This window comes from Xenopus laevis, chromosome 3L (assembly GCF_017654675.1).
Source record: "Xenopus laevis strain J_2021 chromosome 3L, Xenopus_laevis_v10.1, whole genome shotgun sequence".
NCBI classification, from domain to species: domain Eukaryota; kingdom Metazoa; phylum Chordata; class Amphibia; order Anura; family Pipidae; genus Xenopus; species Xenopus laevis.
Genome location: NC_054375.1, coordinates 129,882,125 through 129,899,015, shown reverse-complemented (window position 1 = coordinate 129,899,015; position 16,891 = coordinate 129,882,125). Strand labels below are relative to the sequence as shown.

General features: G+C 39.4%; 1 protein-coding gene across 11 annotated transcripts in view; it reads right to left on the bottom strand.

Annotated features, from left to right (window-relative positions):
• Positions 1-16,891, bottom strand: part of LOC108711545 (AP2-associated protein kinase 1) — a 75,196-nt gene that overhangs the window by 45,012 nt on the left and 13,293 nt on the right. For all 11 annotated transcript variants that reach the window (XM_018253408.2, XM_041586952.1, XM_041586954.1 and 8 more), the window contains exons 2-5: positions 12,483-12,601; positions 6,115-6,223; positions 4,678-4,820; positions 65-186 (exon numbers count right to left, since the gene is read on the bottom strand). In XM_018253408.2, coding sequence (XP_018108897.1) covers positions 65-186; positions 4,678-4,820; positions 6,115-6,223; positions 12,483-12,601 — 493 coding nt within the window. The remainder of the gene's footprint in view (positions 1-64; positions 187-4,677; positions 4,821-6,114; positions 6,224-12,482; positions 12,602-16,891) is intronic.

Sequence of the window (16,891 nt, the reverse complement as noted above, 5' to 3'; positions counted from 1 at the left end):
AGTACAAAATAATTTACAGTGCGGTTCTGAATTTTTTTTAGTAATTTTTCCATCTGAAACTTACTTTTTAATCTCATCTTCCACGGCATTGACGCCCTCTGTCTGTGGATTCTGCCATTTATTTATTGCACTTCCAAAGTCGCACAAAACGTAGTGACCACGATCATGTAGTAAAATGTTCTCAACCTGTGCACAAACAGAACATAGAGCGAGCCTGAGAAAAATAGTCCGTTAGAGCACTAGCACACAAACCTGCTCTCAGTTTGCAAAATTGTGGGGTACCCCAAAAAAAATTTTCAATCTTTTTCAGCCTATCACCCTGTAAAAAGAAAAAGACACCAGCGTTTTTTCAACTTTTTTTTTGAGGAACTCCTATGTACTCGCACTTCGCCTTGTCTGAGGTGGCGAAGGCAAGACTGGCGATAGAGGTAACGTTCAGTTAATCAAAAACTTTGTGAATTTGCGTAGTAATGCTCTTTCGCCAGAGCGAAAATTAACCTGCCACTAGAGTGCAAAGTTGCGCCACAGTATCTCCGTGGCGAAATTACGCCATAGACTGTTAGTAAAACGGCGAAGTGCTGAAATGACATCACACTGGCGAATTTTCGCCAGCATTAGCCACTTCGCCCTTGAGTAAGTTTCCCCCTCTAAATCTGTTCTGTTTGAGAGAAGGTACAACACATGCTGCTATAAGCTATTGAGCTGGAATTGAGCAAGTTGGTGACTTGCCAATGGCAGAAATCAAATGGGAGCGAAAGAATCACCAGACACTCAACAGCAAGTGAAGCGGGGCGGACCCCTGCGTGTTTATTCAAGTCTTGTGATGTAACGTTTCGGGGGCGGACCCCTTCGACCCAGACTGACAGCAGGAGTGTAAAAAGGGTGTTTTGTACATGGGAATGTTTGATTGACACGTTGCTTGCTGGATATGTGTGTGCAAGCCTAATGAAGCAGTTAGTAGTCAGAAATCAGAACAAACAAAGGGGAGGATTTATGAAGTAGATTCTGCCTGATAAGGGTCTAGCCACACGAGCAGATTTGGGGAGATTAGTCGCCCCAGCGACAAATCTCCTCTTCTTCGGGGCGACAATCTCCCCGAACTGTCTTCCACCTGCCCTCCGCCGGCTAAAATGAAAATCGCCTGGGGGAAGGCACACGCGGCTCTTCGTTTTCCGAAGTTGCCCGAAGTTTCCTCGGGAGATTGTCGCCCCGAAAAAGAGGAAATTTCTCGCTTGGGCAACTAATCTCCCCAAATCTGCTCATGTGGCCAGACCCTAACAAGCTGGCCACTTAGTATCTGGGTAAAGGTGATGAGCAGGTCAGGATTTGTGGAAAGGCCACCAAGGCCCTGGCCTAGGGCGGCAGGATTTAAGGGGGCGACATGCTGCTCAACCACACCCACATTGGTTCAGAAACACTGATGATGCGCAGGAGATACAATAGTTTTATAAATTTCCTATGTGCCAATCTCCATTGCTTCGGTCCCAATGAAAATTTGCATAAATATAAGGGAGGGGGAGACGAACTGCAGCAGGCCTAGGGGTGCCCGCTATGTAAATTCGGCCCTGGAGATGAGACAGCAAAGAAAATTAGGAATGACAGCCACCAGCTCATATGCTGACAATCAAAGCAAAACAAACAGTTTAAGCAGGTGATATTGACTGATCGCAGCCTGGTCACATGCTAAAAATCTGAACAAAAACAGATGGGAAGCAAAGAAGATTCCGAGTGACAAAAGGATGACTACATGTTCCCAGTCAGAACTGAACTGACACAGCTGGGATCTAGATATAGAAGTTGGTGAACCTGAAAGAATAAAGGGCTGATTCCATTAGCTAAAAATGCATTCATTAAAGGGGAACTCCACAAAAACATACCTTAAGCTTTTTGAAAAGTAAACATAATTTCAAGCAACTTTACGATATACATAATTTAAAAATTATGCAGACTATTAAACAGCTGGATTTCAGCATAGAAAATGGCATTTATTCATATTTTTGAAGAAACAGGCAACTGTGTTTGATATATTAGGGGTTTCTGTGTTATGTGGGCCTCTTTATTAAATTTTGGTTTGGAAGCCGGAGTTCCCCTTTAATAACATCCCTATTTAGTTTTTAGGAATTCGTTTTATCAACAAACACATTTACATACACTGCAAGAAGTGAGTCAAAAAAAGCCAATTCCTGGACTAAATCTGGTTGGACTGAAGATCGTATAGTCATATATGCACAATCATCAGCAGTATCACAACACCTGTATGTGATGTGTGGGCCTGTATTGGTCCTATTAGTGTGTGTGTTGCTATACAAACCAATGATCTACATGTAGTATTTAATTATTTCAGCACCCTTTGCATTCTTTACTTTAAAAAAAAATATATATATAAACTGATTTAAAGGGGTTATTCACATTTAAATTATGATGTAGAGAGTTATGTAGAGAGGGATATTCTGTGAATCTGCAATTGGTTTTCATTTATTATTATTTGTGGTTTTTGAGTTTAGCAGCTCTCCAGTTTGCAATCTGGTTGCTATGGTCCAAATTACCATAGCAACAATGCACTGATTTAAATAAGAAACTGGAATATGAATAGGAGAGGCCTGAATAGAAAGATTACTAATAAAAAGTAGCAATAAACTTGTAGCCTTAGAGAGCATTTGTTTTTTTTAGATGGGGTCAGGGACCCCCATTTGAAAGCTGGAAAGACTCAGAAGGCAAACAATTAAAAAAAAAAAAAAAATATATATATATATATATATATATATATATATATATATATATATATATATATATATATATATATATATATATATATATATATATATATAAACGAAGGCCAATTGGAAAGGAATTAACCATGCGACAATATACTAAAAGTTAACTTTAAGGTGAACAACCACATGAAGTAATCAATAAAAGATAAAAATGATATATAATAAAGTTTTATTTCCCACAAAATGAGAATCACAGATTCATAAATGTGACACACACATCGGAGACACACTCTCCTGAACGGTACTTAATTGTGCTGCATTTCCAACTCAAATGGCTTTCTCTTTCATATACTCCCCTGGCACTATTAATTATTGGCAGTGTTTATGTCTGCTAGGCAATGTCTTGTGCACATTGATAATTAGGCAAACATCAGAGAACAACAACAGACTGGTTAAAGACATAATTATCCAAACCTTTATGTAATGTTCAGGCAAGTTGCAAATACTCTATAATATGAATTAAATTTTCTGTCATATCTAAATATTTTTATTTCTTCTAATGTAAGAAGATGGAAAATGTCCTATGTCAATATTCCACTCTATAATTAAGATACAGATATGGGATTGTTTACCTGGGAACCCTTTATCCAGGAAGTTCTGAATTACGGGAAGGCCATCTCCCATAGACTCCATTTTATTACAATAATCCAGATTTTTTTTAAACTATTTCCTTTTTCTCTGTAGTAATAAAAAAGTACTTTATACTTGATCCAAAATAAGATATAATTAATCCTTATTGGAGGCAAAATCAGCCTATTGGGTTTATATTGTGATTAATTATATCTTAGTTGGGATCAAGTACAAGGTACTGTTATATGATGACAGAGAAAAAGAAAATCATTTGTAATAAAGGGTTTCTGGATAACGAATCCCACACCTGTGAACGTAAGCTCCTGGAAAGCCATCTAGTTCAGATAATCTATGAATGAGACTCATAAAAAAGCTAAATGCCATAGGCACAATTACAAGCACCTGTGGTCTCCTTAAAGAAGAAGGCAAGGTTAAAACTAAGTAAGCTTTATCAGAAAGGTCTATATATAAATACACCAGTAAACCCTAAAAGTAATGCTGCTCTGAGTCCTCTGTCAAAAGAAACACCACATTTGTTTCCTTCTATATTGTACACATGGGCTTCTGAATCAGACTTACTGCCTTCAGCTTAAACCTCCTTGCCCCGGGCGTGAGCATTCTCAGATTGCTCCTCTTCCCTCCCCCCTCCGCTAAATATGTGGTTTAATTATTTCTTGCACTAAATAGGGCAAAAATGAACCTTAAGTCTTAAATTGAAGATGCACCTTAATGGCATAACTGCTTAGCTAGATGTAGATGTAGGATGGTCAGAAAAAGAAACCAATGAAACCCATTGTTCACTTTCACACAGAACACTATGACTAATGGTCATTAAAAACCATACTGAAAAACACTATTATTTTTTATTTGTATGACAACGTAATCCACAGAATTTTACATAGATTAAACATCATCAGCATTAGACACTACGAAGTGTAGTTTAGTATGTAAATTCCTATTATAGTCATGGCACACGCTCAGATTCGGGGTGATTAGTCACCCGGCGACAAATCTCCTCTTCTTCGGGGCAACTAATCTCCCCAAACTGCCTTCCACTGGCTAGAATGTATATTGCCGGCAGGATGTGGATTCTTTTCCGAAGTTGCTAATCTCCCCGAATCTGAGCGTGTGCCCAGACCCTAACATTCACACATTAGGCTTAATTTTACCAGGAGCCAATTAACATGTATCTATATGCTTTGAAGTGTGGGAGGAAACCAAAGTACCCAGGGGAACTCACTAAAGCACGGGGTGATAGTGCATCAAAGGTAAATCCCCAGAGTTGCAATGACTGTTTAGTATTCCTATCTAACTGCTTGCTCCTTCTCAGTACCTTAAGATCCCGATGGATGATGGGAGTCTTGCACTGGTGGAGACGAGCCACTGCCTCACATGTGTCACAGAAGATCTGGAGAACTTCACTCTCTGTGAAACCAGTTTGTAGCCGCTGGTTCATCAGGTTCACTACTTGCCCCCCTGTAAAGAGGAACATTAAGTTCAATATTTCATGAGTGGTTTAGGAACAGCAAACTAAAATACCCTCTGTTCTACTAACCTCATCGGTAAGAATTCATCATTCAGTTTCTGTTAATTGCTTACATTTATCATTTCTAACTGCAATTGAGTGCGAAGATAGCCAAGAACATATTCCTAGTTGCACAATGTTCCTGGTATCAGAACTCAAGAATTCAGAAACCCTTGGTTAAGCGAGTCATGCTTTGAATTAGAAGTTTTCTAATGCATTAGAAAATTTGGAATATAGCAAACATTCTGATTCTGCGGAAGTAGCCTCTTTTCAAGGTGAAGTTCAGGAGAAATTGGAGAATGTTTTTCCAAAGGGATTTTGCAGATTAGAGAACAAAGTGTTCTATTTGTCAACTACACATTGTACATCGTGTGACAGCTATGGGGGACAATGATGACAATCTGTTTCTAGGTTTGGTTAGCGAAGCATGAACTAAGCAGAGTAAAGTCTGGTCTTTTTGGGTTCAATCACAGTGACTTTTAGGTTATGTACAAAAATAGTTACAGACAGATTAAAAAGGAAGCCTATCTTTTGCAGAGTCCAATGACAAATAATATTAAGCGGTTACCCAATTTTGAGTTCAGTGCAGATATTGGTGGCACGGAGAGAGTCCATTTAGATAAATGTGGTGTTAAAGGAGAACTAAACCCCCCTAGGAACTCCAATCCCGCTTAGCTGCCTTCTATGCCCCCCCACCTCTCCCTTCCCGCACAATGTATTAGTCAGAAAGTTGCCCCTATTTAAAAACCTGAGCCGATTCCTTTCTAGACCCAACTGCACACGCTCCTGCAGACTTAGTATGGTGAGGAGACCCGAAAAAGATTGAGGAAGAGGCTGAGCATGTGCAGAAGTGTTCAGCCCAGCATTGTTCTCATACCCTGCTGCCAATCTCTGCTTGCGTGTAGTAGAGGAGGGGGATGGAAAACATGGAGGATTAGGAAGGCAAATATAATGACTTATAAAATATTAAACAGTTTCCTTTAAAGAATTTTATTAGAGAAAGTTCTTTTTTGCAGTAGTACACAAATACACACACTGGCTTCCGATAACAGCGGTAAAAAGAAGAAAACATTATTTCACATAATGTCCTGTACAATGGACAGCAGAATGTGACTAATGTGAGAGTACAGAATGGATCACCTTCAGCCTATTTGCACAAGTTATTCTTTTGCACAGTTCTATCATTCTGGTAGGTTTAGGCAAAACACTGACATCCCATTTAATTTATACTCACAAAATTCTTACCTCGACAGAAATCCATTAGGATGAGAACTTCCCACACATCCCCACTGCTCACGGAATTAATACTGGAATCCATGTATCCTACAATGTTCTTGTGCCCAGACAGATCCCTCTGCAAAAAAAAAATACAAACCAATTGCATGAGGTGCTTCATTCAATGCTACTGTGTTAGTTGTATAAACAAGCACCTAACTTTATTGATAGAAATATGTTTGCAAGTTTTTCCTAACACCATGTCCTACGAACGGAACAGATATGTTAAACCATCAGTCCCTCTATCACCCTGTTTAATTTGTTTAAAATGTATTCTGGCAATTATTTTACATTTAAAAACAATCATTTGCATTAAGCACTAATGGGAAAATGGTTTTATTGATCCCTGAACTCCTCAACTCCCATGGCAAACATAGAACCTTTTTAAAGCAGAGCTGTGGAGTCAGAAAATGTACCAACTCCTAATAACTTTAAATACAAGCACTGAAAATACAGTTAGGTCCATACATCTTTGGATAAGAGACAACTTTTTTCTAATTTTGGTTCTGTACATGACCTTTAGCTTTAATTCAGTGAACAAAAAGATTGCATTAAAATGTGAGGAACTAAAGACTTTTTTACACAATGACTTAATTTCAGGGGCTCAAAAGTAATTGGACCATTGACTCAAAGGCAATTTCATGGCAGGTGTGGACAATTCTTTTGTTATGTCATTATCAATGAAACAGATAAAAGCCCTGGAATTGATTTGAGGGGGGGGGGCTTGTATGTGGAAGATTTTGCTGTGAACAGACAACATGCGGTCAAAGGAGCTCTCCATGAAGGTGAAACAAGCCATCCTTAAACTGCAAAAACAGAAAAAACCCATCCGAGAAATTGCTACAATATTAGGAGTGGCAAAATCTACAGTTTGGTACTTCCTGAGAAAGAAAGCACTGGTGAACTCGGCAACGCAAAAAGACCTGGACGTCCACGGAAGACAAAAGTGGTGGATGATCACAGAATCATTTCCATGGTGAAGAGAAACCCCCTCACAACAGCCAAACAAGTGAACAACACTCTCCAGGATGTAGGTGTATCAATAAACAAGTCTACCATAAAGAGAAGACTGCATGAAAGTAAATACAGAGGGTGCACTGCAAGGTACAAGCCACTCATAAGCATCAAGAATAGAAAGGCTAGATTCGTCTATGCTAAATAGCATGTAAAAAAAAACAGCACAGTTTTGGAAAAACATTCTTTGGACAGATGAAGCCAAGATCAACCTCTACCAGAATGATGACAAAAAAGGTATGGAGAAGGCGTGGAACAGCTCATGATCCAAAGCATACCACATCTCTATAAAACATGGCAGAGGCAGTGTGATGGCTTGGGTGTGCATGGCTGCCAATGGCACTGGGACACTAGTGTTTATCCATCATGTAACACAGGACAGAAGCAGCTGAATGAATTTTGAGGTGTTCGGAGACATACTGTCTGCTCAAATCCAGCTAAATGCTGTCAAATTGATTGGGAGGCGTTTCATAATGACCAAAACATACAGCCAAAGCAACCCAGGAGTTTATTAAAGCAAAGAAGTGGAATATTCTAGAATGGCCAAGTCAGTCCCCTAATCTGAACCCAATTGAGCTGCATTTCACTTGTTGAAGACTAAACTTCGGACAGAAAGGCCCACAAACAAACCGCAACTGAAAGCCGCTGCAGAAAAGCCTGGCAGAGCATTAAAAAGGAGGAAACCCAGAATCTGGTGATGTCCATGAGTTCAAGACTTCAGGCTGTCATTGCCAGCAAAGGGTTTTCAACCAAGTATTAGAAATAAAATTTTATTTTCAGTTTTTTTAATTTGTCCAATTACTTTTGAGCCCCGGAAATGAAGTGATTGTGTTAAAAAAAGACTTTAGTTCCTCACATTTTTATGCAATCTTTTTGTTCAACCCACTGAATTAAAGCTGAAAGTCTGCAGTTCAACTGCATCTGAGTTGTTTCATTTAAAATTCATTGTGGTAATGTACAAAACCAAAATTAGAAAAAAAGTTGTCTCTGTCCAAAGAATTATGGGTCTAACTGTAATCTAATCAGATTTAAGAGCTTCTATGAAGGAGGATATGGCAGAAGCAATTCTGTTCCTAAGAACAGTACTTTAGTCAATTTTGTATTGTGTTTACTTAAAAGTTATTCTACTGCCATATGCCAGATTCAATTAATATACAAGTTGTTTTAGATTTTCCAATTGTTTTTTCGTTTATGTAGTTTGACTTTGAGAATAAACAAAAGATGTGGTTTATATTGTTGAACTTTGGCAGTGATAAAATGCCTTGTATGTTGTGTACTTAACTTCTTTCAATCAACATGGAAAATACATTATTATATAAGAGGAACAGTACCACCAAAAAATGATAGCATTTTAAAGTAATTAACGCATTAAATACTGTTAGAATACATGCACCATGTTTGCCCAGGTTACATATCAAATAACGGATAAAACATCATTCTATTGGACAGGGCTTATTGGTTATGTGCTGTGTAACCTGTGTCTTTTTTTCTCCTTTTTTCCAGCTTGAAGTACTGGCCCCATGGCTACACAGCAGCTTATTTATATAAACTATAGTAGTCTTTCTGAAGCAAACATGCCGGTTTTACCAGTGCAGAGCAACAGTACATTATATTTTATTTAATTTGAGTCGGAGGTACCATAAAATGAGGAGTCTGAGTAGAAGGATTTATCTTCTGCAGAGTCAATAATATAGGTGTGTCCATTGGTTGATCTGCTTCTGCTCATCCAAACCGCCATCATTATTTTGCAAAAAGTGTCCTGTGCCCAAAAAGATATCCTGAAACACTTAAACTGCTTATGTAATTTCCATTTTATGTAACCACCTTCAGCCTATGCACTATTTAACTTTATTAGGTGCAAGGCTTGGACTTCACCTAATGCACATGCGCTTGGGTTGTGTGATGGGTTCAGAAGACAGACACACAGCGAAGCACAGTAAATTTAATAGGTGTGTGTACCTGCAGCTGCTCTTCACTTCCCCTCATAAAATCAGGCCGGTAGAACTTTTTTTTCATAAAAAGTCTAAATCTCATGATGCAGACAGAGAAGACAGTGGGTGAGGACTTGGCCACCATCATTCTTGTCAGTGCCATGCTGCTAGTGGGTTGTCAGTGATTAAGTGTTCAACTAAATACAATTTCACACAACAAAAACGTAATCAATATATTTAGCGGAGAAATGTGACAGAACGGGAAAACAGAAAATGAATCAACTGATGAAAATAGAAAATGTATGTGAAAGGCATAACTGAATCATTGATACAAGTTTGACAAACATCAGTGTAATACAAGTTAATGCCAAATACTTGAAATTGCCGGTGGTAAAACATTTTGTGAAGTCGCCCAAAGTTTCCTCGTATTTTAATTTCTGTAAAGTTATAGAGATAAAAACAGCACAGCAGAAGTCCTTTTTTTTGTAATCAGTCAAAGCAAGCCACGACATCTTGCTCATGTGAATAAGTATTACTGTGCATAGAAGCACATAACTAACTTGTGTCATAAAATATTTTATGTGTATTGTGGATATTAACTTGAGTGTGTTTCCCTGTTTTGTTTGCAAAGAGATATAAAACAGACTTTTTCTATGCAGAGCCATTCATACATTGCTTTTATGACAGTTTGATGCAGGCAACTGCCTACTGTTCTGCAGAGACCTGGCCACCCTTTTGCTGAAGGAATCTAAACCGACTTCACCCCTGTGGCTTTACAACCCCTAGTGAGAGAGGTTCTGGTTTCATTCCCCCTCTAAATAAAATCCATGTAAGGAATATCTGAAGAGCACTGTGGATGATTATGTTTCAATCTTGCTATTGTACTGCTCTGGATGTAGGTAACCCCCAGACATTGAAAAGATTTGGCTGGAGGCAGTATAATATAATGTTTCATACTAAAACTGTAGATTTTTTTTCCCTTTAAGGCAAATGTATTTGAAAAAAAAAATATGGGGGTATGTCTTGTTTTATAAAGTGTGAAGAAAAGAAACAGGGTTATTTTACAAACCTGCCCTTGGCTGAGTATGATACCTCAATAACTAAGCTCCTTTCCAGCAAGCCAGTAGACTATCACAGAACCCAAATTCTGATGCTAATTGCACTGGTTTCTGTGCTGTCATGTAGTAATTATCTGTATTAATTAGCCTTATATTAAGACATTTCTATTCTATCTGTACTGTATATTGTGAGTGGGTCCCTAAGCTCAGTAAGTGACAGCAGCACAGAGCATGTGCAGTGAATCAGCAGAAAAGAAGATGGGGAGCTACTGGGGCATCTTTGGAGACACAGGTCTTTACTGCTAAAGGGTTGTGGTTGTCTTGGGCTGGTAAAGAAGCTCAAAACATAATGTACAACATTTCTAGCAACTTCTGTAGTTAGGCTTTAGTTCTCCTTTAATGGAAGAGGACTGCTCTCATACACAACATCCATCAAGATTATACCCTTCAAACGATTTTTATCTACTCCAGCTTGCCCAGGGGCTTTCCTGACTTCTTTACATAAAATCATTTTAAAGGGGTTCAACTTTAAATTAACTTTAATATGTTATGATATGTCCTATCCATAGCAACTTTTAGCAATTTTCAACAGTTCTTTTTATTGGAATACAAAAATTAAGACCAAGTGCAAATTGTCTCAAAATATTATCAGAGAAAATGGTCACTCTGCATCTAAAAATGGTCTATATTATATTAAAAGTTAATATATTGTAGAGGAGAACTACCCCTTTGAAATAATCCAACTCAAACTTTTGCTAAATTAGTTTCTCAAACTACAGGCAAAAAGCTGGGCAACATGGTCCATCATTTTTAGAATCATTCCTTATTGGGTTTTCAAAAACTACTGGCAACCCTTACAGACAGAATTAATTCGGACTGGCGCATTGGGGGTCCACCGGGACTGCAAAGGGAAGGGCCCTCCTGACCGCCAAACTCTGTGTGATTGCGTAATTGTAGAAAAAGACACGCATGCGCACACATGCGGGAGACACGTTGCATGCATGCGCAAGCACGCATAAGACACGCTAAACGCATGCGCAAACACGCAGAAGACCCAGATGTTGCCGGGGCAGCAGATCGGGAAGCAGGTCTGGGCCGGACCTGTATATATGTTAGGGATGCACAGAATCCACTATTTTGCATTCGGCCGAACCCCTGAATCCTTCACGAGAGATTCGGCCGAATACCGAATGTGGGAAGGGGAAAACATTTTTTACTTCCTTGTTTTGTGACAAAAAGTCCCGTGATTTCCCTCCCCACCCCTAATTTGCATATGCAAGTTAGGATTCGGAATCCTGATGAAAAAGGCAGAATCCTGTTCCATGGAACACAATAAGAGGCCAGTTTATCAACTTTCAAATTCCAGTTTTTACCACGATTCAAGGTGTGTGTTAAAATTCACGAACTCAAATGAAAGTTGCAGAAATGCAAACGTTGGAGGCTTGTGCAAAAAGCCTTGAAAAACTTAAGATGTAAAAAGTTGTCATCTAAAAGCTGGTGAATTCATGTAGAACAGGCAATGTCCTAGTCAAAATGTAAGCAACATTTTTTTTAAAATGATTAGTGATGATGATTAAAATATGATTTTCCGGTGTTAGAGTTTTATTTCACCTTTTTGGTTTCAGTGGTCCTTTCACAGTAGTATGCCACTTATTACCGTATTAATATAATTAATATAATAATTAGTGCCACTTATTATTACTTGACAATGGGGGGTAAATACTTAAAGGGATTCTGTTGTGATTTTTATGGTGCAGTTTTTATTTCTAAATAATTCACTCTACCATATAAAATGTCATTGGTGTGTAGGTGCCATCTCAGGTCATTTTGCCTGGTCATGTGCTTTCAGAAAGAGCCAGCACTTTAGGATGGAACTGCTTTCTGGCAGACTGTTGTCTCTCCTACTCAATGTAACTGAATTTGTCACAGTGAGACCTGGATTTTACTATTGAATGCTGTTCTTAGATCTACCAGGGAGTGTTTATCTTGTGTTAGGGAGCTGCTATCTGGTTACCTTCCCTACCTTCCCATTGTTCTGGTGTTAGGATGCTGGGGGGGGGGTAGGAAGGCCAGTGATATCACTCAAATTTGCACTACAGCAGTAAAGAGTGACTGAAGTTTATCAGAGCACAAGAAACATGACTCCTGGGAAACTGACAATATGTCTAGCCCCATGTCAGATTTCAAAACTAAATATAAAAACATCTTTTTGTTCTTTTGAAAAACAGATTTCAGTGCCGAAGGCTGCTGGAGCAGCACGATTAACTGATACGTTTTGGGGAAAAAAATGATTTCCCATGACAGTATACCTTTAATAAAAGCAAAAATTTCTTACCATAATTTGGATTTCCCTCTTGCACACCTGTAGGTCATGTTCATTGTTCACATACATGCGTTTAAGTGCTCGGCGCATCCCATTGCTTGTGCGAACGAGAAACACAAGTGCAAATCCACCTACGGAAGACACAAAAGGTTATTAAATGAGCCTTGCAAAGAGGACATTAAATTGTACATTGCTAACAAAACATGGCAGGCAGACTGCAGTTCTATAAGCCTTGGCTACATTTGCAGCCTCTTTATTAATTAATAGCCTGATGTCTGTTCCAAACCGTTTAAACTTTCCGCACTCATTATCATATGAACGAGTCGCTCACATTTCAATCATGGCTCTTCTTTCTGGACGCTGTCCTAAGGGCGATGCGTGGGTTACTGAACAAGAATATTTTCCTACCACCTGGGGACACATTCTATTATTAAAGGAACACAGGAAGAGGCTGCAAGTTATTTTAAAATGGTACCAAGCAGTCCTTAAAATAAAGAGGTTGGTGCAATATCATTACAGCAGATCCTACTGCTGCAAAATCATTTGCATTATTAGAATGTGAACTTTTGTTAAATATGGAATATTCGCGGGCACGCACATTTCCTTTCCGTCTATGACATGTAAGAGAAAGGCATGAAATGAATATTTATGTGAAAGTCATTAGAGGGCAGGTGCTTGGTGTCTTATCTCTGGATGACCACCTCTCTATTGTATGGCCTCAACTAAATATTATATACATTAATGTGCGTGTTTTTATACCTTGGTTGGTTTCAAAGTCATGGGGCATTTAAGATCATAGTTTATTTATAAATATGCCATTGCATAAAAGGAAGAACAAAAAATTGAGCAGAAGGATATTAAAGAGAATGCCATGGTCAAGGGGACCTGCTCATAACATAAGTACAGAAAAGCCTTATTGATTTATACTAAAAGAGAAAATGCACCTTTGCTATTAGAACAGATTGTCTTTGTTGACAGAGCAGATAATGGATTCATTTTTCCTTAGACCAATTATACCTAAATAGTGGGCTGGAGTCCAGATAAAGGCATAACCCATCCCACAACTCTCTGGTTTAAGATACAGGTATCCGTTATCCGTTTATCTGATCTGAATTACAGGAAGGCCACCTCCCATAGACTCCATTTTAACCAAATAATTCAAGTTTTAAAATGTTAAAATGTTTTTTTTCTCTGTAATAATATATACCGTATATACTCGAGTATAAGCCGAACCCGAGTATAAGCCGAGCTACCTAATTTTACCTACGAAAACTGGGAACACTTATTGACTCTAGTATAAGCCTAGACACAACTACATCCCTGTCTCCCAGCAGCGCACATTCTGCCAAAGCGACCCCCAGCGATCAACCGGACTTCTTTGCAAAGTTGATGGTGACAGAGAATTGCCAAACGGATTACTGTGTGCATTGTCCCACTGTCCCACTACCATGTGCAGAGGGTGCTGTGTGATATTGCCATCACTGTTAATCTTTCGTATAACCAACAGAGGGCGCTGTGTGATATTGCCATCACTGTTAATTCTTCATATAACCAACAGAGGGCACTGTGTGATATTGCAGTCACTGTTATTCTTTAATATAACCAACAGAGGGCGCTGTGTGATATTGCAGTCACTGTTATTCTTTCATATAACCAACAGATGGCGCTGTGTGATATTGCAGTCACTGTTATTCTTTCATATAACCAACAGATGGCGCTGTGTGATATTGCAGTCACTGTTAATCTTTCATATAACCAACAGATGGCACTGTGTGATATTGCAGTCACTGTTATTCTTTCTTATAACCAACAGAGGGCGCACTGTTATTCTTTCATATAACCAACAGAGGGCATTGTGGGATATTGCAGTCTCTCCCCAAGTGAACTGTTGGTATAGGAATGATTAAAAGTGACTGCAATCTCAGCTGCTGCCCGCTGACCCGAGTATAAGCCGAGGTAGACTTTTTCAGCACATTTTGGATGCTGAAAAACTCAGCTTATACTTGAGTATATACGGTAAATATAATTAATCCTTATTTGAGGCAAAACAATCCAATTGGGTTTAATTCATGTTTAAATGTTATTTTAGTAGACAAGCTATGGAGATCCAAATTACAGAAAGATCCCTTATCCGGAAAACCCAGAGCATTCTGCATAACAGGTCCCATACCTATACAAATAGTCCAATATATGGGGGGGAAAAGTTAGAGCTTGTAAAAGACCCTAGAGACAAGTGGATTTCTGGTGGCCACCATGGATTTTCTGTAGCCGGGTTCCATGTTGCATAACTAAACACTTACATTGAGTAAACTACCACAAGCAGGTCCGGCTTAAGTACAACAGATACCATATTCGCGTACTTATGCATCACACATGTCAGCTTTAACAATGGAGCCAGCTGTGCTTACAATTGATTGTACAGGCTTCACCAGACTGCCACTCAGCTTACTAAAACCCGCAAGATGGCTGTGGGGAACTCCGATGTCTGAATCTGCCCTGAGGGGTAAGTATAAAGTTAGGGGCATTTCCCCAGGGGGTAGCTATGCTGGGGGGGGGGAGCAGGGTTTTTTTTTTTTTTTAAACGGTTGAATTCTCCTTTAGGGTAGGGACACACTGGGCGATTTGGGGAGATTTAGTCGCCTGGCGACTAATCGTAGCGACTTTTCTCCCCGAATGCCTCCCCTCACTCTGCGCCTGGATAAAATGAAAAATCGCCTGCGCTAATCACACACAGCGATTCGTTTTCCGAAGTCGCCCGAAGTTGCCTCACGAGGAAACTTCGGGCGACTTTGGAAAACGAATCGCCGCGTGTGATTAGCGCAGGCGATTTTTCATTTTAGCCAGGCGCAGAGCGAGGGGAAGCATTCGGGGAAGATTGGTCGTGGAAAGTCGCGGCGATTAGTCGCCAGGCGACTAAATCTCCCCAAATCGCCCAGTGTGTCCCAGCCCTTAAGGCTGGTGTGGTCGTCATAGATACAGTCTCTGTAGTCTTCTCTTTATCACTTTCATTCACAACAAACAGCATAAAAGAATGGGAAATTCTAAACATGATAAGATGATTATAAGCAGGCTTCCTCCTTTATTAAACAGATAGTAGAGTATAGCAGACTATTGCTTGCGTCAGCTAAGAAAACCTCTATAAACAATGTATTATCCGTACTTTGTGAGACTAGTTTTGCCTGCAAACCTTGTAGAATAACCCATATGAGCCGTGTATCTTAGGCCAGCTTTGTAAAGGTGGCCATGCAGAGGATCTTTAGGATCAAGTCAGCAGCTTATTGACCCCATATGGGCATGCTCTACAGAAAATCCCACAGATATCTATCTGGCAAGTTTAATATTCCTGTCAAGGCAATGCATTGGTACATTGATGTGGTCTTCTCCCTGACGGCCTGCATCGGTGGCAATTATGATCTGATCATTTGGCCCTGCCAAACATAAAGATGGGCATATAGATCTGCCTGTTTGATGACCTAGCCCAACGAGATCTTTAGGTGTTCCAATATTACTGATGGCGGACCTAAGGAAACCAGAATTCAACATGATCATTATTTCATCTCTTATGATTTAAACAAGAAAGATTTCATGGCTCCGAACTTCTTTTGGAGATATTCTTGCATTTCTTTTCAGCTATAACTTTGTGATTCAACAGGCAAAGCAGCTTTATAAAAACAGGTTTTATCTCCGAGGCCTGCCACTGTTGCACGTGATGGAGCATGGGACAGCATGACAAATAATATGTGTATTTTTATAAAGCCGTCAGGAAATGGCTGAGCAAACAGTGTTTTGGCAGACTTTACGGTAAGGCCTGACCCAAAGCCACATTCCTAGTGATCAAACACAGTCCGCAGATAAGAAAGGTTGCACCCTAGTCTATGTTCAGATGGTCGGCTGGTGGGATATATCACTATTTTTCCTTCTTGTGCTTTAAATGAAAACTTTAACCCCAAAATAAATCATTACACAACAGTTTACATCATATTAAGTGGTATATTAAATCTTACCAAACTGGAATATATAAATATTTTAAGTAACTATTGCCCTTTTACATCGTTTCCCTTGAACCACCATTTTATGATATTCACTGTGCTGCCTCAGAGATCACCTGACCAGAAATACTAAAACTGTAACAGGAAGAAGTGTGGAAGCAAAGCTGCACATTATGATTTGGGGTTCTGAGGCAACTTTGGGCGACTATTGAAAACGCATCGCTGCGTGTGCATTAGCGCAGGCGACTTTTCATTCTAGCCTATGGGGAAAAACGCTGAGGCAGTTCGGGGAGATAGTCGTTCAAAAGACGAGGTGATTAGTCGACAAAATCTCTCCGAATCTCCTCGTGTGGACTAGCCCTAAAGCTTCTGGGAATTGTATTCCCAATCCTATACCTGCAATCATAATAAACTACAGATGAGAGGTTACCC